This window comes from Protopterus annectens, chromosome 11.part0 (assembly GCF_019279795.1).
Source record: "Protopterus annectens isolate FY-2018-M chromosome 11.part0, PAN1.0, whole genome shotgun sequence".
NCBI classification, from domain to species: domain Eukaryota; kingdom Metazoa; phylum Chordata; order Ceratodontiformes; family Protopteridae; genus Protopterus; species Protopterus annectens.
This window is the reverse complement of record NC_056745.1, coordinates 452,426,907-452,452,466: the sequence shown is the minus strand read 5'-3', so window position 1 is coordinate 452,452,466 and position 25,560 is coordinate 452,426,907. Positions and strand designations below refer to the sequence as shown.

The 25,560-nt window shown below is 38.3% G+C and overlaps 1 protein-coding gene across 1 annotated transcript in view; it reads left to right on the top strand.

Annotated features, from left to right (window-relative positions):
- The window catches only part of LOC122814953 (lens epithelium-derived growth factor-like), a 668,706-nt gene that overhangs the window by 214,113 nt on the left and 429,033 nt on the right, over positions 1-25,560 (top strand). The window contains exon 4 of the mRNA XM_044087212.1: positions 24,547-24,729. Coding sequence (XP_043943147.1) covers positions 24,547-24,729 — 183 coding nt within the window. The remainder of the gene's footprint in view (positions 1-24,546; positions 24,730-25,560) is intronic.

Sequence of the window (25,560 nt, the reverse complement as noted above, 5' to 3'; positions counted from 1 at the left end):
TTTACATAACTAGATAGCGTATAAGCCTTGGGTATTGAAATGCATATGACGGCATTTGTAATAAAGGGCAGGATTACAGTATTTTCAGAAGCTCAATACATTTATTGGAGACTTGCAGTAATCTTTGCAGGCTTTACCAGTAAACTAAACAGAATGCCAGTCTATCATGTGTGGTCCATAACCTGTGCACTAATCCTTTAAGCAATTTATCTTGAGCTTGTTTGTTGTTTGTTCATTTTTTACTTTGATCATGTTTTCCCCATGAAAAAGTAAGTAGTTGTTGTCAGGCAGTTGGTCTTTTTTGGATAAGAAGCATTTTTACAAGTTGGGGGTATCACAGAGATTGCTACTTTCAGCATGTTACTTGATACTTTTATAAAGCTGAATATAAATTATACTTAGAACTGCAGTGCAAGGGGAAGTGGTTTGAGTTGAGTTCTGCTTGTTTTGATTTTTGACTGGCATTCCAGTAATGTACTTAAAAAGTAATTTATTTTTTCATGCCTCACAACCTTTTTATTTCCATCTTGATATTAAATAAGCTGTCATGTAGCCAATGCATTGAAATATTTTTTTCTTCTCCACTTCATTTTGTCTTGATTGGACTCTCATAATGACAGTTTGGCACCCCAGGGCAGTATATTTAATTCATGTCCCAGTTTTTATTGTTTTGAGCATAGCTCTGCCCCTTTCTAGTTGGCCACACCCCTTCCCATTGGCCCCACCCATTCAACTGTCTCCTGCAGCCCCCCTTTGATTTGAAGTCACCAGCCACCACTGGAAGCATCACAGGAAAGAATAACTGTTTTGTTCAAATCATAGTGTCTTAACATAGGTGGGGTGGAAATTTTCTGCTTAAGGTCTTCAAATGCCTTCTGATGATGTTACAACCAGGACCATGCAACATGTTTGCATGCTAACTCTCTTAAGAAAGTTGTTAACTCATTGAAGTCTGGTATAAATTTGCCTCAATAGTTGACCATGCCCAGAAAATGCTGTAAACTCTGTACATTGTCTGGTGCTGACATCTCTAGAATAGCTGTTTGCTTGGTTCGGTCTGGTCTCAAGCCTGTACTTGTAAACAAATGTCCTACGTATGTAACTTCTGGAAATCTGAATTTTCACTTCAGAGGCTTGGGCTTTACGTTTACTTCATGTGCTCTGTCTAGAACTTTCTTGAGGTTTCTGTCATGCTTTGCTTCACCATTGCCTCCTACTAACATATCATCTACTATTATGGCACAAGGATAACCTGAAAAAATTTGTTCTATTGCATGCTGAAAACCTTCACTTGTAGAATTTATTCCAAATGGCATCCTTAGGAATCTGTATCTGCCAAACAAAGTACCAAAAGTAGTTAGAAATGTGGATTTATGATCCAGCATCACTTGCCAAAATTAACTCTTTGCATGCAAAAGAGAAAATACAGTGGCATTCGATGTTAGAGCTGCAAGTTCTTCAACTATGAGTATTAAATGATACAGTCTTTTTAATGCTTTTTTCAAATATTTTGGGTGAATGCATACTCTGATTTCATCTAAGCCTTTCTTGTGAGCAGCTACCATGGACGATGCCCATTCAGTTGGTTCTGTGACTGGACAAATCACACCTTCTCCAGTCCACACTCCCTAAATCTTTTTCTTTTCCCCACCTCCCTTCATCAACCTACATTACTGACTCCACATCTCTACCTCTACATTACCTTAGGACTCTTATCTACCATCTCTCCACAGCAATCTCTGGACAACTCCAATCCCTAATCATACTCCAAACATGCAACCCCATCTCACACTTCCCTATATCCTTATCCTATCATGCCTTCTCTACATAACCTTTACTGCCTCTAACCTCCACAAATATGAAATATATAACCAACACCCCCCACACAAACACGCACTACTCACCAGCAACCATTTATACACTATAGTGACATTTGCCCCCAACTTTTCCACACTCCAAACTCCCTCCTATTCATTCTCAAACACACACAGCTCTCACAGACTCACCTTTCCAATGCCAGATTCCATCTAGCTATCTCCAAACTAAAAAACCTTCTACTCCATTCCCTTACACATATAAAATTACAAGCAGACATCCACCCCAACCCAGGCCCTAAATATGTATTATCCACTAATCAACCACACCACCCTCACTCTCCTAACCAAGATCTCTCTGATTCCAAGTTTCATTCCTCCCTGCCTAAAGTTTCAGGTTCTGACCTACTAATAACTAACTTTAATCAAGGAGCATTGTAAACAAAATCACTGACTTTCACGCTATCCTGGCCACCTACTGTCCAGACATAGTAGTCATTACTGAAACCTGGTTAAAACAGCACGTCGAAGACTCAGAAATAACATACAACAGTTATAATGTAATTAGACAAGATAGAATAATCAAAACAGGTGGTGGTGTAGCAGTCATGTTTAAAGACTCCCTAAAAATAGAAAACTAGACTGTACATCACCAGATATCCCCAATGCAGAAATCCTGCATCACCCGCCTGCAAATAAATGCCCATAAATCAATTATTATTATTATTATTGCATATCTGCCTTCTGGAAACAATCTCCACAGCAAAGAACTTCCCTTCGTCTGGTCTTCCTCCTTTTTTAGCCACAAAACTATCATGTTAGGAGACTTTAACCTGGACTGGCTCTCCTGCTCCTCTGGCAGTCCTATAAATTTCATCAACCTCTTTAATTTCTCCTAAGTTATACATTGTCCCACTCGCACTGATAAATACAATAAAAAACAATAATTACTGGACTGGATATTAACTAATAAGCCAAACCTGAGTCACCAATCTGGTTGTTTACCCATAAACCTTAGTGACCATATCTCTACATTTCTGCTAAGAAAAAACTTCAGACCAAAACCCACACTCCATTTAAATACATCCGCAGGAAAAAGCATTTCTCCCTGCCCTATTTAATCAGTTACTTCAAAATTGCGACTGGTCACCATTAAAATAACTACAACTGGACCTTGCAGTAGAACTCTTTAACAACAAACTCCTTGAAATCCTAAATTGTCTGACCTCCACCAGAAAAATATGCACCAAAACAAAACAACTTCCATGGCTGTCTCCTGATACTAAACTACTAATTAAACAAAGAGACAAGGCCAGAGCCCTATACCTATCCTCCAAAGACAAAACCATGCTTGCCACTTACCAGCAACTCAGAAACCAAACTAAGAAAACAATCAACCATGGTAAAAAAATACTACTTCAGTCCTCCCAACAAAAGCACATTCAAAACCCACACAAATTCTGGCAAACAATCAACTACCTCCTCAACTCTGGTAGACCCAACACCCCCTCTCCTACTACATCAAATACCTCTGAACCCTTAGCCTCACAGTTCAACTCATACTTCATTATCTCTGTCTACAACCTCCTAAAAAGCCATCAACACCCACCACTTACAATACCCTCTCCAGTATCTGGCACAACCGAATCTCTCTCTTTTAAACCTATTCAAACATCCTACATAAAAAAATCTAAGCAAACTAGAACCCTGCTGCCTTGCTGCTGATCAGATACCAAATGAGTTCCTAAAAATTGCAGCCCCATCCATTGCCTACCCCATCTGAATTCTAATCAATCATTCTGTCTCTGAACAATATGTGCCCCACCCCTGGAAAATAGCTCACATCATTCCCCTCCACAACGGTGGCCCCTCTAGAGAAATCGCTAATTACCGCCCCATAGCAATCCTCCCTCCCATAGCCAAGATCCCTGAGAAATGTATTCAGCAGCAACTCCTAAACCACCTTGCATCAAATAACCTTCTAACAGATATCCAGCATGGTTTCCGCCCCAAACATAGTACTAACACTGCCCTAACAGCTTTCACAAACATCATTCACCACCTTATGAACAATGGCCAGCTAGTCTCTGCAATTTTCCTGGACATGTCAAAAGCTTTTGACACCCTCTCCCACCAACTATTTCTTAACAAACTTGCCACTTATAACCTCAGTCAAACAGCCCTGTAATCTCAGTCAGTCGACCCTAACATGGTTACACAGTTATCTATCAAACCGGCAACAGGCTACTAGATGGGACCAAAATTTCTCCCCTCTACTGACTGTTAACACTGGTGTACCCCAAGGGTCCATACTGGGCCCCCTTCTCTTCGTCATCTTTACAAATAACCTTATGTCTGCTACTCAACTAGCCTCAATCATACAGTATGCCAACGACACAACTTTTATTGTATCAGCCCCCTCCCCCATATAACTCCAAGACAAGATGCAAAAAGCATTTCTAGCCACCGACTCATTCTTAACCCTAAAAAGACTAAATTAATTTCACAAACAAATCTAACAAAAACAACTCTCCACCCCTTTATACTCTGTCCACAAATGGCACTAAAATTGAGCCGGCTAACCAAGCCATACTCCTAAGTATTACTATAGATGACCGACTTAAATTTGATATTCACATATCTCAAACAAACAAAAAAAAGTCCATGCTAAACTCTGTGCTTTGTATAGGGCTAAACCTGATCTAACACCACAAGCCAGGCTAGTCACAGCTAGATCTCAGCTTCATCTACTCTTTTATACTGCTCACAAAATTTCACCAATTTATGCAAAGCCGACCTCCAAAACCCTGAGTCCTGCTATAACAAAATAGATAGGTTTGCCACCAATCTCCCTCATAAAGCTCATCACTGTACTGCTCTTAAACAACTGAACTGGCTCGAACTCCCAAACCTCTTAACACTAAACCAACTTACCCTCACCCACAAAATTATTCAAAACCCAAGTGAATGCCCTGCAATTTCAACCCTGGTCCAACTACATGTCAGCAGCAGATCCCTCAGGTCTTCCAACAGACCACTGCTCAAAACTACTCAGTCTCACAACACCCACGGAGACTCCCTCTATTCAAACAAAATTGCTAAGTACTGGAATTCCCTTCCACTAAACATACAAAGTACTCCCTCCTATCCTGCTTTTAAATTAAAACTAAAAGAACACCTTAAAAACAACTGGCTATGTCCCTGTTGCTCTCCTGGATAATTTTCTAATGTTCAGCACCACCTCGCTTTTTCTCCTATATACAAATCATAGCTTTTCTCTCTTCTTGCATTATTGTCTGTCTACTCTTGTTTAAAGTCCTTTCTTTTCCTTCCACGTTTGCATATCTTTTTTTCTTTCCCTCTTCTACTCATTAACACTTTTTCCCACAATTCTATCTAGTTACAAGCAATCTGTCTTTTTTCACATTCATAATCCAGCTGTATTTTTAAATTCCTGTAAGCTCCACATGTAAATTATTCGCTAGTTGTAACATTATGTCATATACACTGATGTGTACTCTAATTTCAAATACTGTAAATGCTGTACTATACTGTTGAAACTGATTAATATGCATTGATTCATACTGTTTTTAGTCTACTGTCTTAATTGCATTGTATGTTGTGGAGCTTTTCTCCCCGCGTCTCCACTGAAAGCGGGCTCCCAGCCCAGTCGGACACTACCCGGTAAACAAATGTAAAATAAATAAAATAAAAATTGTTGCACCATTTTATCCAAGTGGGCTTTTACTCTATCCTGCATAGGTATTGGAACTCTTCTTGCTGATATGACTACTGGAGTGACCTTTGGGTCTAAGTTCATGGAACATGCAACTGGAAGCTTACCCAATTTGTCATTGAAAACATCAGCATACTCTGAGAAAATGGCTTTGGAGAAATTGGAACTTGGCACTGCACTTACATGATGAACTTCTTTAGCAAAAGAAAGCAGATTCATTCTTAAATTGTCTTTGAGACCCAATAAAGATTGCACTGGTCTTTGAACTACATAGAATAACAAGTTGTAACCGTTCTCGGCCTAGAAACATGAAAGTATCACTGAACCTTTGGTTTAAATTTCTTCACCTCCATAAGCAACAAATCTCGCACTACAGGTTACATTGAGTTATTTGTTAGTTATTTTGGCAAGTGTCCACTGATATAACATTACACTTTGACCCAGTGTCTACTTTGAGCTCTGTGGATTTTCCATTAATCTGGACTGTACAAAACACTTCACTCCTTGTTAATAAATTTACTGCATCAACTCTTTCACCAAGAACTGATACACCATCTACATAGAAAGCTGACTGTTTCGGCTCTACTTGATCAACTTGCTTTTTTGTGTGACCTTTCTTTACAACTGTGTGAGGCTTACTTGATTTACAAAATTTTGGGAAATTGTTCCATTTTTTTACACTTGTGACATTGCTGACCAAATGCTATGCACTTCTGTCTTTAGACTCATGATTCGCACCAGAATTGTGACAGTTAACAATAAAGCTAGATTTGGATTTTGCTGATTCAGGTTTGTGTTGCACTGAGCTGGTGCTGGAGCTTGCACTTTTCCTGGAACTTTCTAGAAAACCCCGTGGCTTCTTTGGAAATCCTGTGGCTGCCACGTGCTTAGGCATGCTCTTGTTTGTCATGTGTTGCATACTGTCTACAAGTGATCTGGAGCCAACTGAACTCATGCTTTTGTCACTCGCAAGCATACTTGCATGTTTTTCTGTCACCTCATGGATTTGACAAACCTCTATGGCATTGCTCAAAGTTAAATCACTGTCACGAAGTAAAATCTTTCTCACAGCAGCACTATTAATACCACATACAAGCCTGTCCTTTAATCACCAAACCAACACGTCTTTGCTCTGTTTCTCAAGTCAGTTATATAAGCTGCAAATGTTTCCCCTGGTTTCTGATCTCTTGTGTAAAACAAATGCCTCTCTAACTTAACATTTGTGTGGGAGTTGCACATAAGCTGCTTGTATGAAAATATTGTACTCTTGCTCAAATATTCTCCAGTTCTCTGCAACATTCTGATCAAACACAAGTGGTAGGGGTTTTAAAATCTGTCTGCCATACTAACACATATCAGCGAAGGGTTTTTTGCTAATAAGCATGAATATACACACATACACATATGCAGAAGTTTCTGGCATAAACAGAACTTTTCCAGTGCCTTTGTCCTCTGAAAATATTCTCTTTAGTCGGAATTATGCGAATGAATGAACGTGTAGTACTTTTGAATAACTGAACTTTGTGAAATAAATTTCTTGGGCTTTTCAATACTTTACTGAACTTTGCGAAATAACTTCTCGATGCTTTACTGAACTTTGTGAAATAACTTCTTGATGCTTTCAGAATATTATCAGTAAAGGCAGAAATGCTAAAGTAATTTGTCATCAGTTGTGAATTTTATCGATAAAGGCAGAAATGCTACAGTCATGCACCATCATTTGTTAAAGTTGTCACTTTAAGAAACATTCGAGAACTTTATGATGTGACTGAATAACTCAGGAGCACTGTAGTACTCTTGTAATGTCATCTTTTGCAAGAAACATCTCTTACCAGTGTAAGACACATGTCAAGCAACTGCACAATGTGAACAAATCAAACATCTGTTGCCCAAAACTCGATAACTTTTGAAGTAGTTGTTCTTTACGAATAACTGCATACAGCGCACTGAAATGTCCCCAGAATGGCAGTATCATGCTAGGCAATTTTTACAGTACAAGAAGCAGTCTGTAATGGCAGCACTTTGTGACTAGACACCATACCTCTCAACCTTGGAACATCAAAAATCCGGACAAGGCCCATGAAAAATAAGTACAAATCTGTACGCTGTTTAACATAAAATTTGCATACATAATTATGTAACCCCATCCACTCCAGTGGAATTGTGGGATACCAATTTTCCTGCAAACTGAAGAACAGAACCAAAATATGGCACCAGAGTCTCCCTGCAGCCATTCCAATGTCCCATTACCTGGCTATTTTGCCCCATTTACCATAAACACTAATGTGTGCATACTGTTTTACTTCTACAATGATTTGTATTTTATTTTTACACTTTACAGCACAATGCACAAACACCAATAGACATCTGTTAAACAAAGCAATACTGTCTCACAATGAAAATAGACTTGGCATTAAAACTTCTCTGCCCTTGAAACTCACATTCATTAAAATAGCATTAAAACCTACATCACATCCATATAAAATGCATCATGCCAGTGGTGGATAGAGATTACCTTTGGGTTGTTTTCAAATCACTGGCCCCTTGCTTGCACACAAAACAAGAAACATACATGTGTTCTTTGATACACCTTCCTGAGTTTAGTAAATTATATTTCTTGTATAATATACCATACTTGTTAGACAGAGCATATTTTAACTTTATTATTTGAATATTTTTTCAGTAGGCAATGAAATGAAATGCATGAAACAGTAATGACAAAACTACCTAGTTCAGAACATTTCCATCATAGAAGTCTACTTACGCACGCACACACACACACACACACACACACACACACACACACACACACACACACACACACACACACACACACACACACAATATACATATAAAAATAGAATGACAGTAGTATAAGGCATAGGCATCTTGCACAGCTTCTTGCACTCATTTTCAATTTACTTTTTTTTTTTTGGGGCAAAAACCAGGGACACATTTTAAACATTGCGTATACTTTTGTAAAGTTGCTAGAATAAAATGCTGTGTTACCACCATGCATTTCACTGCCAAGTCTTGAACACATGACTGTGCACTACAGTCTGAACAACATACCACTATGCCAAATCAGCAGCTTGTTTCCCAAAAGATAGGAAGACTGAAACTTGCCCCAAATTAGGTACAATTTTCAAATACTGATCTTAAACACTTAGAAAATTGCTAGAATAAAAGTTTTTTGCTACCATTTATTTTCTGAAGAATATGAAGTCTGAAATTCAAATGCCTGTCATTAATCAATAAATTCAACCTTCAGTAAATTGTCACAAACATCCTGAAACCACAGAGTTTATGGGGAATAGAACAAAAAATTCACAAGTGGTGGCTAGGGACATTAGGCTCTTTTTATCCTATACCCAGGGTACAGAGTTTGAGCCCGCGTACCTCTAGCCACCAGGTGTATTATAAAGGGGGCGTTTTCACACACATACACCTACCTTACCTGAGTCCCCTGAGCTGATGTTAAATGGGTTCTATAAATCATATATTTCTTTCTGTGGATAGTCTAAATATTAGTAGTGCATATAACAAATGGACAGCACTTGAAGAAATAACCCCCCCCCCCAAAATTGTGATAGATGAGTCTTGGTTTCTAGAGGTTTCCTGGATATTGCTATTAATCTCCTCTAAGTACATGCACTTCTTAGACGATGGAAGAAGAAAATGTGGTAGTATTTTAACTCAAGTGAAAACGGAGCATGTCCCATATCCTTCTCTAATTGTTAAAAGTGAACCCACCTGAACAATTATTTATTTATTAGGTGGACAAAAAAAACTGAATGTTGCCACTGTTGATATACCTCATCCAACCATAGTTCATATTCTGGTGGATGCACTTCAAAATATCTAGTCATGTACTAAAAAACAATAAATTTGTTATATGTAGTAACATTAAAGTCAGTTAGAACTCTGCACTCAAACAATTTTACTTCCCTTATGGATCAGTTTAATCTTTTTCAAATGGTCAAAGAGAGGACCAGAATGAATCCCAACAAAAGGTTTTCAGTAAGAGACATTATTATTACATTATTTTTACAGGAATTATTATTATTACAGGAACAGATTCCGGCAACCTAACCTTACAGTCCCTGTTACAACAAATGGTGACGTAATTGACAATATTCATAATATTTCCTCTTTTGAACTATCTTCTGTACATATACAATTATTGAATAAAGGGTTATCCTTTGTACCTTCATCATTGGTTTCAGAAACTCAGTTATTACAAGATGTCGATGAATTCTGTAGAATACTTAACCTAAAAATCTTTTTTGCAGATCAGGAAAATACTCAAAGATCATCTGATTTTAGGTTCAGGAAATCCAATTTCGTTCCCCCCATGAACAAACACGTGTCTATTTTTAGAGAGTGTATAATGAAAGAGCTACATTTCTCTAGTTTATATGGGCCTACTGAAAATAATTTAACAGCAGTTGAAAGGCAAGCTTTGGTTGAGCTTAGTAATAATCATGATATAGTTATAACTATGGCGGACAAAGGAGGAGCAGTTGTGATTTTGGATTATTCTTTATATAACCAGGAAGCCTTGCGACAATTAGCAGATTCCAGTTTTTATATGGTATTAAATGTGGATCCTACTCTATCTTTTAAGAGAGAAATTGATGATTTTTTGGATTTGTCGGTGCAACAAGGCATTATTAACACACAGGTAGGCCTGCAACTTAAGGTAGCAGAGCCTAGTTCTCAGTATTTATACATGTTACCAAAGATACATAAAGATCCAATACATCCCCCTGGGAGACCTATAGTTTCAGGTAGGGGTTCCTTAACGGAACCATTGTCAGCTTTTTTGACCTACTATTTGAAACCCTTGTTGACGCTTATTAGGTCTCGTATTAAGGACACCACTGAATTTCTTAACATAATCAATGATTCACAATTAGAATCTCATTGGCTGCTTTGTACTCTTGATGTGGCTTCACTATATACATGTATTCCACATGATCAGGGAATTTTAGCGGTTTCCTTTTGGTTATATAAATCCAACCTCTATTCGTTAGCCTTTAATAACTTTTTGATTAAACTAACTGAACTTGTACTGCGGAAGAACATCTTTTATTATGCAGGGAAGGCCTATTGGCAAATTAAGGGCACGGCGATGGGTGCTTCTTTCGCACCCATCTATGCAGATTTGTTCATGGGGTATTATGAGGCTAGGTATATATATGATGACCATCATAATGAATTTCTACAACACCTGGATATCTGGCGTAGATATCTAGACGATTGCTGGATGGTGTGGCGTGGAAATAAGCAATGTTTAATTCAGTTTGTGGATTATTTGAACAACAATACTCTTGGCATCCGGTTCACGGTTAACATTGAACATTCAGAGATTGTATTTTTGGATGCTAAGGTTTCTAGACTTGCAGATAATACTTTATCGACTACCATATATCGCAAATTTCCCAAATACAATACTTTATTACATGCCAAGAGTTTTCATCCACGCCACACCATCCGCAATATTCCAAAATCTCAATTTATGAGACTTAGACGTATTTGTTCATCTGATCAAGATTATTTGGATTGTAGTCTGGATTTATCTCGCAGGTTTTTACAAAGGGGTTATGAATCTCAACTTCTAGCCAGGGCTGCAGGACAAACTAACAGAATGATACGGCAGGATCTGTTATGTTACAAAACGGATAACAGGGAGTGTAAGATGGCAAATAACAATCAACCGATATGGTTGGTAACTACCTATGGTTCTAACACGAATCAATTTAGGGATGTCATTAACCAACATTGGGGCATTCTTTTGTCACATGAGGTTTTAAGTAGGGTGTTGCCTGAAAACTGTCAATTTTCCTATCGGCGGGGAAGGAACATGAATTCACATTTTACACACTACAAAAGATATATTCCAAGTTTACCACAACAAAGAACCTTAAGTGGTGAATTATTAAGGGGGTGTTATCCTTGTGGTCACTGTTCTGCTTGCCAACATTTACAACAAACAAAAGAATTCTCTAGTAAAAATACGTCCCGAATTTTTGAAATCAGGGTTTTTGCGAATTGCAGTACGGACTGGGTTGTGTATTTGGCAACCTGTAGCTGTTCTGCATTTTATGTTGGGCAAACGTCGAGACCAGTTAAGTTCAGAATAGGGGAACATCTAAGTGCAATAAAGAATAAACGTGTTGCAAATGCCTTATTTAAACATACTTTGGAGCATGCCTCAGCAATTTTTAAGTTTGTTGTTATAGATAGGATAACACTTCATAGGGGCTTTAAAGCTGGATGGCACCATAAACTCAATCAAATGGAAAATAGGTGGATAATTCAATTGGGTGGTTTATTTAGACCTGGTTTAAATATGTTAGAACAGACTAAGTTCGTAATTCATATATATAAGAAGATTTAGGCATGTCGGTTTATGTACCATTTGTTGTTTTTGGTTCAAGGGATATCTTTAATTGAATAGGAGCATGGAATATTTATATATAATTCCTATGTCTCATTGAGTTGAATTATTGATATAGAATTTTTGTGTATATATCACATAATATTTGGGCTTGAACCAATATTTTGACAAATAGTGGGTATGAATATTTATGATTAACCTAAAATTATGTAGGTTAGTTACCATATAATTATATGGTAGTTAGAAATTTTGTTCCTTAAACATATATTTTGTCATGACCCATCATTTTGTTATGGTACATTTCCCTAGCATTGACAATATTTTGAGAATATTTATGATACTATGTGTATTTTACATGTTTATCATGATGAATTACTATTATGGGGGTAGAGATGCTGTCCTTTTCAAAAGTATTGTTTTGTGGTTCATGCAATTGATGAGGGTGTGTACCACTTTAAATGTGTATTATATATTGGTTGTTCACTAGGGGTCGGGTTTTCTGACTTGTATCCAATTTATAGCATTGATAAAGGCCATGATATGGCCGAAACCGGTATGCTTTGAAATTTTGGGTCCCTATTTTTATGGGAACCTGTTTAAAATAAAGTTGTGGTGAACCGTACGTGCTGGCTCATCTTTTTTGGAATTGTTGTCTGGTTAATTAAAGACCCATAAGCCTGATCAGCTTTACTTGTACGGTTATAGAAAAGACCTTTATGGAATTAATAAATAAGTACATGGGCACCCTCTCAGCCCAAGTTAGTCTGGGTTTGTCAAAGCAGATCCTGCCTCCTTAACCTGCTTGACTCCTTTGAGAAGGTTACTGAAGCAATGAAAGAGTACATATCAGTATGCACCACATATTTCAACCTCATAAAGGCTTTCAAGAGCATCCCACACTCTGGTATCGTAGACAAACTCTCCCAGCTAAATATAAATGCCTGTGTATCTCACTGGTTAGCAAATTGGCTCGCAACTAAAACCCAAGACATTAGGAAGGTTTGCTGTACCTTCTCCAATGACTTGCCAGTAGTGTTGTTCCTCTCAGTTCAATCCTTGGGCCTCTCCTGTTTAGCATTTACTTCACAGAGGTCTTAGACATTGTTCTAGGTTTATGACAGACCAAGTTTGCAGATGACTGTAAACTTGGAGCCATCATAAACTTTCCAGAGGACACCAAGATCCTTGAAGATGGGCCTTTCCCAAACAAACAGCTGGTGTCAAAACCATGGACTAAAGCTAAATGCCAGGAAATGTTTAATAGTATCCTTTGGCAAGCATGGCATCCCTTGTAACTATAACACCCGTGAAAGTTGATCTCATAGTGAAGGATCTATAAATCTATGTCAACAATGAACTGTCTTTTCCAGGGATGTAATCATTCCACTGTACTTGGTCACTTAAGGAGGATCATTGAATGTAATGTCTCTTTTATTATGTACCTGTGCAACACTTGTCACAACTGGAATGACCACAGTGCTTTCTCATTAAAAAATCAAGGGGCTAAATCATAAAAATTATGCAGACCAAATCAAAGCCTTGTCCCTCTTATTGGTATCATGCACACTAGTAAGAGGCAACCTCTGCCTCCTGTATAGACCCTCAGCAGACCCTATCCTGCCAGATCTATTACATATGTGTAAGACCAATAGTAGCCAAGGAATCTCAAACTCTTTTGGATATATTGGAGGGGTATGTATGCACTGTATGTATCACAGAGAATACTGCTTCTTTGGAACAGTCTTCCACTCTACATAAAGCCATGTATGTCTCTTACTGTATGCAAACATAATTTGGATGATTGGATGAAAACAAAATTGAAAATGGGAAAAACATAAAGACAAAAATCGGAATTGAAGGGGTACCACTCGGGAATCGTGGCACCCCTTCATTTGGACCCCAAAACTCGGTAAAAACCAAGTAAATCGGTATGGTTGGGAGGTATGCTAGACACACCCAGCATGAGAACTTTTTGAAATAGCTATACTTTGACTGGATTGCATGAAATAGTTGCACTTTGCACACAATAAACTTTTCGAAAGACATGTACAGTAATAAGCACACACTGTAAACCCTTTTATACACTCTGAGATACTTCGAATAACTTTAGTTACACCCTTGATACAATGCAAAGTTGTAGTTATACCCAAACACAGCACTATGCCCAAACACATGGAATTGCCTTGCTTTAGTCTGCTTAATGTGCCTTTTTTTCTATTGTAATCATTTTGCTCGTTTAAGCCCTTTTCATGTCCAGTGTACTTTTCTTGTGGTTGTTTTACTCTAAACATTCCCAACTTTGCCTCAGACACACTTTTCGTAGTTTCCGGTTGCCCGATAATGTGGTCTGTGCTCTTGTAATGCCACTTTTTTTGTCTTTTGCATCGTGTAAATAATTAATTTTTTTCTTATTACCTTTGATTCTTTCTGGCTATATTTGTGCTCTTTTCTCTTGGTTTTACCTTCGCTGTCGTCTTTACATCTCATGACTCGAATATTCTTCTCTCTTCCATCCCAGTTTTGACACCATGTCACTTTGTTATTAGGACACAAGTAAATGAATCTTCATGGGTTCTATTCAAGCAGCTTTATTATATACAAACACATTACTGTTGTTGACTGCAGACTGTAACTTAAGTAACTTGTATACAATCAATGACTATGATCATGAATGCTTACTCCATAGCTGCTCTTTCAAAATGGCACTAAGATTTTACACGTGTGCGGGTTATATATGTGCATGTACTGCCTCACATGATTCTTAAAGATACAAGCACACACAGTTTACACTCTCATCTACAGTAAGCATCTATAACTATGGGTTTTCACTTTCCAGCCATCTCTTTAGCCAGCTTGGTTGGTTGAAATGGACATCCCCAAGGCAATTTAGTAATTGTAACGACCGCAACCTAAAATTCTGCAAGGACGGCAGGTGCCAAGGCTCAAAATGATACGAACAGTCACAAAAAAAGCCAGCACCCAACTGGAGACGGAAATATTTAATGTGTGGCAACACGGAACATAAAAAACAAACCGGTTTCGGCCCAGTGGGCTTTTTCAATGTACAATTCAGTCTGTAGTCAACCACTTGATGTTATATGAAGCCAGAAACATTAATTGAACATTAATTAAACAATTATAAGTGTTTATTTAGACCAGGTGGAAATAATCCCCCCAGTTTCACAATCCATGATGTTTCTTTTTATTTAACAATTTATGCCAACCTGTTTTAAAAGATCTATGGGCCATAATCCTATCAATAATGACAAATTTAAAAGTAGCTATCTTATGGGAAATAGTATGTTTATACAAAGCGTTGGTCAAATATTTATTTCTAATGTTACTAAGATGTTCTGAGATACGAAATTTAATGGGTCTAGATGTTTGGCAAACATAAAAAGCTGAACACGAGCAAATTGCAAGGTAAATGGCCCAATCGCTGCTGCAATTAGCAAATACATTAATACAAAAAGCTTTTTGAGTGTTTTTACTGGAAAATTCCTTAGTCTGAAAAATATGTTTGCAAAAAGAGCAGTGTCCACAAGGATAACATCCCACAACTTTCATCTCATTCTAAATGAACACTTATAATTGTTTAATTAATGTTCAATTAATGTTTCTGGCTTTATATAAAATCAAGTGGTTGACTACAGACTGAATTATACATTGAAAAAAGCCACTGGGCCGAAACCGGTTTGTTTTTTTATGTTCTGTGTTGCCATACATTAAATATTTCCATCTCCAGTTGGGTGCTGGCTTTTTTGTGACAATTTAGTAATTGTCTCATGTTTACTGTCACCATAGTTCTATAGTATTATTGGAAGCAAAGCTCTTTCACAGTGCCACTGCAAACAGCAAACAGATTGTCAGTACTTCACACCACCACACTAAACCAATCACACCAGCTCAGACCACACATAGACCAACATTATCTGAGGTTTTTAAAAGTAACCTACTTAAACCAGAAAAGTTTCCTGAATATAACCTAAGAAACAGTTTCTGTCAGTAACAGCAGGAACACACACCACAGGTAGCACACACCATGAAACATTCATCTGATATTCACAACGATTCAGTTCAAAAGCCCATAAGGCAGACCTCCACACAGACCAATATCCTAGTTATAGGTGACTCCATAATGAGCCTCATCTATGTACCATTCACCGGAGTGTGAAAGGAGATGATCATGGTCATTTGCCTGTCAGGTTCAAGGATTCACCCCATCACATGTGCACCACGGGTACACATATGACACAGTCATAGTACACATGGGTGTAAATGACTAGAGATCTATTCCCTAGACCATATAAAGAGAGCTATCGGAATGTGTGTCCAAGGGAGGTATGAACCTATCCTTGATCAACATTCTATCATCACTATGAATGATGCTACAATACAAACGAGATTGACTGGCTTAACTTCTCGTCTCATCAAAGGGGTACAATGTGTGTCTGCCTAGGAGGAGTTGGTAGCCTGTCCTAATTGCTTTGCCAGGGATGGCCTGCACCTATCCTTCCAAGGCTTTTATATATTGGCTAAATCCTTGCCCACCCCTTAATGCCTTTATAGGCAGTGTCCATTTTGTAAGCCTTCCAGTGTAACAAAACAGAATCTAGATAGCATAAAGGTATTACTGCTAAGTGCTAGAAACCTTAACAAAAGTCTCCACTGCCTACAGGCACTCCTTACAATGGAAGACATTGATATGTGCATCATCACAGAGAGCTGGTTCAAGACTGAGAGAGACCTCCATCAGTGCAGGATTTAAATGCCTATCATACATTCAGGCATTATATTAGATGAAGACACTAAAGGCTAAATGTCTCCTTATTCTTAAAAAATACTTTTCACCTCTTAACTTGTTAAACAAGATAATGAACTGGAATTTCAAGTCCAACTTACTATTAACAAAACCCCTTATCAAATCATATCTAACTATAGCACCCCCTCCATTTTCCTCCCAACCCATACATCCTGCCTAACCAATATGGAGTCCCTGTGGATTAAGCCAAACACCATTTTTCTAGGAGACTTCAACTTCCCCTCCATTAACTGGGAGACTTGTATATAGTCAAACATGTATCCCCAGAAATTTCTGGACTTCATCAATACAAACTGTCTGGACCAGTTAGTCCACACCCTAACATAGGGGCGATAAAATCCTGGAACTGATCATTACCAATATGGCAGCTTTGATCCCCACCATTTATTACTTCCTCCCTAATCAAATTGGACTACTTATCAGTCACATTCACCATAAGACCGAGGCTGGAAGCATCTTCTAGTTCCATGGAATTCAGAGATTATGCAAAGGCTAATCCACAAAAACTGAGTGATGACCTGGCTCAATTCAAAATCCCCTTCCAACTTGATGACCCCAATGCTGATATGGAATCCCTTGACAGCAAATTCTATGCACATGTAAATAGTCGCATAGATGCATCTATCCCTCTGTAAAGAAAATAACACCAAAGTTAAGAATAAACCTCTATGGTGGAACCCAAATATAAACAGGCTCTTTAGTAAAAAGAAGAGCTCATTGAAGGCAAAAATAAATTTAACTCTGAAGATGCTAAAAATGCTCTTGCTAAACTTAATTTAACAGGGAACTCTTGACCCTGATCAAATCAGCCAAAGTCACATATGAGGTAGAAATAGCCACTCAGGTGAAGGATAACCACAATGCTTTCTTTAACTGTGTTAGAAACCTCAGAAGCAATAACAAGCACTGTACAGAGCTAATACTATATCATACCATTTTCATGGACCCAGAGGGCATAGCCAGTCTACTAGCAGACACCTTGAGCTCAAACTTCTCCCCCATCTCCCCTTCTGTGTTCCCAGATCATATAACTGCATATACACCTCCCATAAATCTCTCAAGAACAAGTCCTTAAAGTACTATCCAAAGCCAAGAGCGCTATTTCCATGGGGCTGGATAACATATTGGGCTGCCTAATGGTCATCCTGAAACAGGACCCATCAGACTCATTACAGAAGCTATATAATGGCAGCCTCCAAACATGCCTCATGCTAGGTGAATAGAAGACGGCTACAGTCATCCCTTCCACAAAGGTGGGGTATCAATGGACCTGGTTAATTAAAGACCCATAAGCCTGATCAGCTTTACTTGTACGGTTATAGAAAAGACCTTTATGGAATTAATAAATAAGTACATGGGCACCCTCTCAGCCCGAGTTAGTCTGGGTTTGTCAAAGCAGATCCTGCCTCCTTAACCTGCTTGACTCCTTTGAGAAGGTTACTGAAGCAATGAAAGAGTACATATCAGTATGCACCACATATTTCAACCTCATAAAGGCTTTCAAGAGCATCCCGCACTCTGGTATCGTAGACAAACTTTCCCAGCTAAATATAAATGCCTGTGTATCTCACTGGGTAACTAATTGGCTCACAACTAAAACCCAAGACATTAGGAAGATTTGCTGTACCTTCTCCAATGACTTGCCAGTAGTGTTGTTCCTCTCAGTTCAATCCTTGGGCCTCTCCTGTTTGGCATTTACTTCACAGAGGTCTTAGACATTGTTCTAGGTTTATGACAGACCAAGCTTGCAGATGACTGTAAACTTGGAGCCATCATAAACTTTCCAGAGGACACCAAGATCCTTGAAGATGGGCCTTTACCAAACAAACAGCTGGTGTCAAAACCATGGACTAAAGCTAAATGCCAGGAAATGTTTAATAGTATCCTTTGGCAAGCATGGCATCCCTTGTAACTATAACGCCCATGAAAGTTGATCTCATAGTGAAGGATCTGTAAATCTATGACAACAATGAACTGTCTTTTCCAGGGATGTAATCATTCCACTGTACTTGGTCACTTAAGGTGGATCATTGAATGTAATGTCTCTTTTATTATGTACCTGTGCAACACTTGTCACAACTGGAATGACCACAGTGCTTTCTCATTAAAAAATCAAGGGGCTAAATCATAAAAATTATGCAGACCAAATCAAAGCCTTGTCCCTCTTATTGGTATCATGCACACTAGTAAGAGGCAACCTCTGCCTCCTGTATAGAGCCTCAGCAGACCCTATCCTGCCAGATCTATTACATATGTGTAAGACCAATAGTAGCCAAGGAATCTCAAACTCTTTTGGATATGTTGGAGGGGTATGTATGCACTGTATGTATCACAGAGAATACTGCTTCTTTGGAACAGTCTTCCACTCTACATAAAGCCATGTATGTCTCTTACTGTATGCAAACATAATTTGGATGATTGGATGAAAAACTATACAGTTACACCTGGATTGGCATCTATGTCCCTCACGGACAGGGGCAACAACTAAACGTCCCAACATAGTATTGTTCTGCCTGCCTGTGGCTTATTCATATACTAAATGTAAGGGCTAAAAAACCTAAGATCCTCACAGATAATTAACCTCCTAAATACCTATAAACCTAAGTGCATGTATCCTTGACCATTTGTGGGTGTTCAGTTACTTGCCTTTCATATTACAGTTCCAGCAAGAGATGGTGGAGGAGATATCTAAAGTGCTGCTGAAGGTAATTGTTGATGTGTTCGGAACTTGGGCACCTACCCTGTCTATGATATAGACTCTCACCTTGCAGTTAATACACAACAATACAGAAGGTGAAGTGAGAATGTCAGGTGCTGGAGCAATCATATGTCATCATGCCTGTCTACAATAGAGGGATTTTGCTAAAAATTGTAAGACATTCTTCCCTATTGCCTCATTTATTGGTGCCAGTTTGTACAGTTCGGAGGTTAAGGAGAAACTGGAGACCAGTGAGTGGGAAGAAAAAACTCTCACAGGTGTTACCATCAGATTTGAGACTCCTTTTGTGGAGGCAGAAGAATTTGCATCTGGCCAGCAATAGCGGAGCTTTCAACATTCTGTGCAAATCCTAGTGGGCCTGGTGTTGGTGTGCTCCAGAATAGACACTCACTCTAATGGTATGAATTCTGAGCCCAACCAGTGGTATAATGATCCCTGGTCATAGCCATAGCATCAAGAGAATACATGAGGACCAGCAAAATTGTAGCACTTTTTTTTCTACCACCTATCAGCAAGGATGTCTATCAAATGAGACAGATGGATTTAGATAATAGTAACCAGAGGCTACACGATCTATTTGTCACACCCCACTTCACCACCACTTCCCTTCCCTTCCCAAAATCTCACCCAATCAGAAGTTAGGTGTCTTGTGTATCCTGCAAAAAGCACTTCCAGTAGGTCCCACCAGAACTGACAGGGTCCAACTACTATTCCAGATTATTTTTAATTCCTGAAAATACCAATGTCAGGCCAGTCCTGCTTCTCAATGACATTGATGAATCCAGGAAAAACTCCATGTGTTCAGGATTCAGAAAGCTCTCTCCACTTGTCATGAGTAGATTGGATTTCCTCTCTGGATTTCTTAGATGCCTGTCATCAAGTTCTTTAAGGAGTCAAGGAGGTTCCTGCCCTTCTGGGTAGGAGCTAGACACGTTTAGTTCTGGGCCCTTACATTTAGACTCACCTCAGCCCCCATTGTGTTTAAAAATGGTATATCTGTGATTGCAATGAATCCAAGGCTGCAAAACAACAAAATGTGTCTTTAATTGGACATCTGGCTTCTGGCATTGCTATTGCTAGAGAAAATGACCTTTTCATAGGAATTTTTCTAAGGCTATTACAGTCCTAAAGGATTACAGTGAAAACTGTAGACTCAAATGCAACTCTCACAAACCCCCACCTTTATAGCTTGTTTGCTGAACACTCTACTTTTCAAGGCCAATTCCCCCTTAGAAAGGATTCAACCTATTCAGTGCATGGTGACTCACTTCTTCCAGTACAGGTCTTTAATAGTGGCCTCTTGTCTCAAGACTGCAGAACTCATGGCAGCAACAGTTTATCTTGTCCCATTTGCAAAGTAACATGAAAATGTTTCCATGGGCCCTAAAGACAGATGGGTGCTCAGACATGACAGACACATCTATATTTCTAAACCTGTTGGAGATATCTTACTTGGAGGCTTCTCTGCTTGATCCTTACCCTTGGCAGCCCTTTTCTCCTACTTACCCCCATATCTGTCACCATGGAGATCGTTATGAAGTGCAGATGAACCAAGGTGTCTGGTCACAGCTAGAGTCCAGTCTACACATCAGAGTTCTGGAGATAATGGCAATCCTTCTCACTCTGCAGGTGTTCCAGGAAACCCTCCCTCTGAATGCATTTACCATACACTCCAACAAAGTAGTTGTAAGGTGGTAAATTCACAAGTAGGATGAAACTTGTCCCTACACTCTGTGTTGAGAAGTGATAAGGCTGTGGGAATGGGTATGTCCTCTGGTCCCTTAAGAAGCCAGCTCCCTCATAGGCATGTTCAGCCTTTGCTTACTGATGCTGAATGGTCTTCAGCAGCTCTGTTGCACAAACACTTTTCTGTCAGTGGTGAAAGCATTGCTGCAATCTGACCAAACAAAGTACAGTGATTTCTTTTCATTGAACCTTCCTTTAGAGCAATAGCTTAGGGATGCTATAGTCTAGGCATGGTGTTCAGGTGTCCTTTGTGTCTTTCCCATTTCCTCTTATTCCTGTTTTCTCACAGAAAGCCAAATAGATCAAGTCCTATATAATTTGTGTAGCCTCAGTCTGGACTCTGCAAGTGTAGTAGATATTTCTGTGGTTTCATCTTCTTATTGATTCATAGGTTCTTACTAAGCTTATGGCCAGGAATACAGTTGAGAAGCTCAACTACAGTACCCCCCTCCACACACACATTAAGCAGATTTTCCCACCAAGTCACAGGTAAAAAATTGCAATCTCCAGTTCAGCCATCTACACTAGTTTTAAAGGTTGCTAGGGAAGTACACTGCTTGATATGTAATGACAGCCTATTTTGGAAATGGGAAATACATTGGGTTAGATACCTGCTGGGCCATCTTGGGTTGTTGATGTGGTACTATAGGTTTAGGTGTCTAGAGCAGATGTTTGCTGTACTACTAGTTCTGTTTAGGTTAAATAATTCAGAATGCTGAGCTATTTAATCTGAGATTACTCCTCAGGAGTCTGTCACACTGAGTAGATGAAGGCTTTTAATTTGTCAGAGTAGCTAAGGGTATTGAGACCTGATATCTTTTTGGTGAGGAAACATTTAGGTCTATCATTTTGTTTAGGTGCATGCCAACGGGGGATATGTATTTCATTTGCTAACCAGGTAATGCCACTGGACACAAGTGGCTCTTTTCAGGAGTGATCCAGGAATGCTGTCATTGTAGAGTCTCACTTTAGGCAAATGGAGGCCGAGGGAATCGAACCCTGGACCAAAGGAAGAAGCTCATTAGTAGCTCATAGTCAGTCCTCAGTGTTGCCAGAGGCTGGAGAAACCTCTCAGATCAAGGATCTTCAGAACCCTCCTGTCTCTTCCAATGAACCTTACATAGGTCTCCATGCACTTGTGTTGTTTGTATGGCTTATGTACTTCTATTGTTCATCAGGGATGCTACTTATTCTTCCAGGATGGTCCAAATCCTGACCTCTGCCCAGAGGTCCAGTAGCAGAATAATGTAAAAGAAGTAAGTGGGTATAATTTTCACTTTGGGCCACCTTGTGTTGGATCCTTTCTCATCTTTTTGCTGCCTTGAATGTTTATCAGATCATTCAAAGATCCTGTAATCTCCCCAGTATTTGAATTTTCTGCTTGGAAAGGTAATTTTTCTCCTTTTGAAACAGTTTCCAAGGACAATTTGAAATATTTCTCACTGGAAACTCTTCCTCATTGCCATTACTTTCTGCAGGGAGGATCTCAGAACTTCAGGCCCTACATATAAAGCCCTTTTATCTTGTCTTTCACAAAGATGGAGTAGTATTTGTAAAGAATTGCAACCTTTAGAGGCATATAAGCCCAGTTTTAGTTGTAAGTGAGCTCATAATTTGAAAGACTTATTCTGGTATAAGAAAATGGAGACTCTTATAAACATTAGAAATAGTTCCAAAAAAGGAACCTTTCCATGTTATAAATGTGTGCATTGTAAATATATTTTAAAATGAAATTTGTTTTAAATATCCTGTAACTTTTACAGTTAACAGTTATTCTAATTGTGGTTCGAAACATCTAGTTTATTTTGCACAGTGTCAGATCTGCACAGGTTTTTATGTTGGCAAGACTGATCAGAAATTAAAGAAACGTATTGCCAACCATTTGTCTGAGATCAGAAGAAGGATTACAGCTAATGCCGTATATAAATATATTATTATTACTGATCCAATACACGCTTTTAAATTTATGGTACTATAACTAGTTTTATTAGGTACAAGAGGTGGGAATATAAATCTTAGAACAGAAATCACTGAATACAAATGGATTAATGAACTTCATGCTGATTGTTCTCCTAGTCTAAATGAATGTAATTCTTCAAAACCTGTTTTGAACCAACGTAGTTTATGCTTTAAACCAGTACATTAATTGTCATTTAACCAATGATTTCTATGATCTATGTCACATAATTGTTTTAGACTATATATGGATGGAAATCTGTTTAATTGTTTTTAATACACCTGATGAAGCTCTTACGCGAAAGTACTGTAACTAGTATCATTACATTTTGGTTGTTTTGTTTCAGTGACTGGAGTGTTCTTTTGTATCCATTGTTTTTCTTTTATGCTCTAACAGACTGGGTACCATGGTATCCAAGCCAGTCTCTTTAGATGGCTGTCAGTGTACACTAAATGCTATGATAAATGCAACCATGATTTATTTAGCAAACATTATGTATTTCATGATGTTGCATGTAATTTGTTAGTGCTGTGCCATTATGAGCCTGTATAATTTTTGGAATGCTGGAACCCTCCCTAGCATGTGTAATTTTTTGATTGCTTGAATCTAATAGCACACCTTTACAACTTTGCTTTGGCCATTGGGCAGCTAAGTGAATGGACTGGACAGCATGCACACATTTTATGAATCACATTTTCATATCTGAAAACTTACTCTCACCAGAATTATGGATATATATAATGGACCATGCAGCTTCTGGCATATCTAACAAAATATTTTGATTTCATTCCAAAGTGACATTAACTTATGAGGAACTTTTCCTGCATTGGGACCTAATAATAGTAAGGGTCAGCCTATGTAGGGGTTCCCTTGTCCCTTTCCGTGGGGATCAGTTCATATGCATTAAACTTAAAAATGCTACTGCTACAAAGTGTCAAAAACACAATTTCCCCTCGGTTGCAAGTTTATAAGGCATCAGATCTGGACACAATGAGGTAGGAGACATGGGGAACCTCCATATGGAGGGAATGATAATCAACTTTAGCCACAGCATTTATTCTGTTTTTATATGTAACCCTCTTGTAATATTTTTCTTTGTCTGATAGTTTACTAGCTATATTAATAAGGATGTTAAGACTATACAAATATGAAGATGCAGCTGTTTACACCTCTATATTTAAGTGTTAGAAGATTTTAGAAATGTTAAGGCATATAGATTGCTTTAGTCATTTTACATTTACAGTAAACACTGAACTCAGTATTTCAGCTACAAAACACGAATGTACAAACTGTCATTGTAATCTGTGTATTGTTGTTTAGTAACCTTCACTATATTTGTTTATTTCAAGAACCAAATAAGCAAACATCAGAGAAAAAAGAAACAAAGGCAAAAAGAAAGTTGGCTAGTGATAAGAAGGTCATATCGAAGAAGCAGACAAAGAATGGACTACAGCAGAGTAAGCAGGACAAGGTGGAGAAAGTGCAGAGGTCAAAAAAGGAACCAGCAGCAAAGAAGCTTAAGGATAAAACAGGTGAGTGTGCAGCTGAAAACCATAGCTGACTTGATGGCAAAGTTGTTTTTCCTTGAGTGAGCGTGCAGCTGAAAACCATGGCTGACTGGATGGCAAAGTTGTTTTTCCTTGAGTGTAGTCCCATAGATTAAAGTTTTCATTATCCTCAGCATGTATTTTAGATATTTCCATAACTTTCAGCTTCAGTAGAAACACAGATGAGAGCATTTAGCTAACTGAGTATATTATCTTTGTAATGTTCTCAACAATAAAGGCTAAAAATGAAAAAAAAAAAAAACATATGCACATCTCCAGCTGGGGTGCACTACACTGCAGTTCCCTCCTTGATTAAATAAAAAAAATGGAGGGGTAATGGTGAAAACGGTTGAGAACTTTCACATTAGAGCCTGTCAGGTTGCAGTGTCTGCAGGGTATCACAGTATCACATTCTTTGACCAGATGCACAGCAGGTATTTTCCAGTTTTCAGCTAAAATGAGAAAATATGAAAAACATATCATTGTGTTTTTCAACAGAAGTATAACCAGTTATTTGTATCATCACAGAAATATCAGAATAATCCAGAACTGTTTAAAACTACACCGTGGTTTAAAAATAAGGTTAAAAAAACACCTTGACAATTGAAGCATTGCAAACACCAGGAAATATGCAGATAATGAGGTTGTCTTTTTAAGTGAAGAAATTAATAAACATGCACAGACTCATTTGGTTGATAATTAAGACATGCTTAAGAACGGTATGGATTATCTGATGTCTGGACTGTAATATAACTATGTTTTCAGAGTTTGTTAAATTTTTAAATCTTTTTGTCAGCTTCTGATAATGTATGTTGC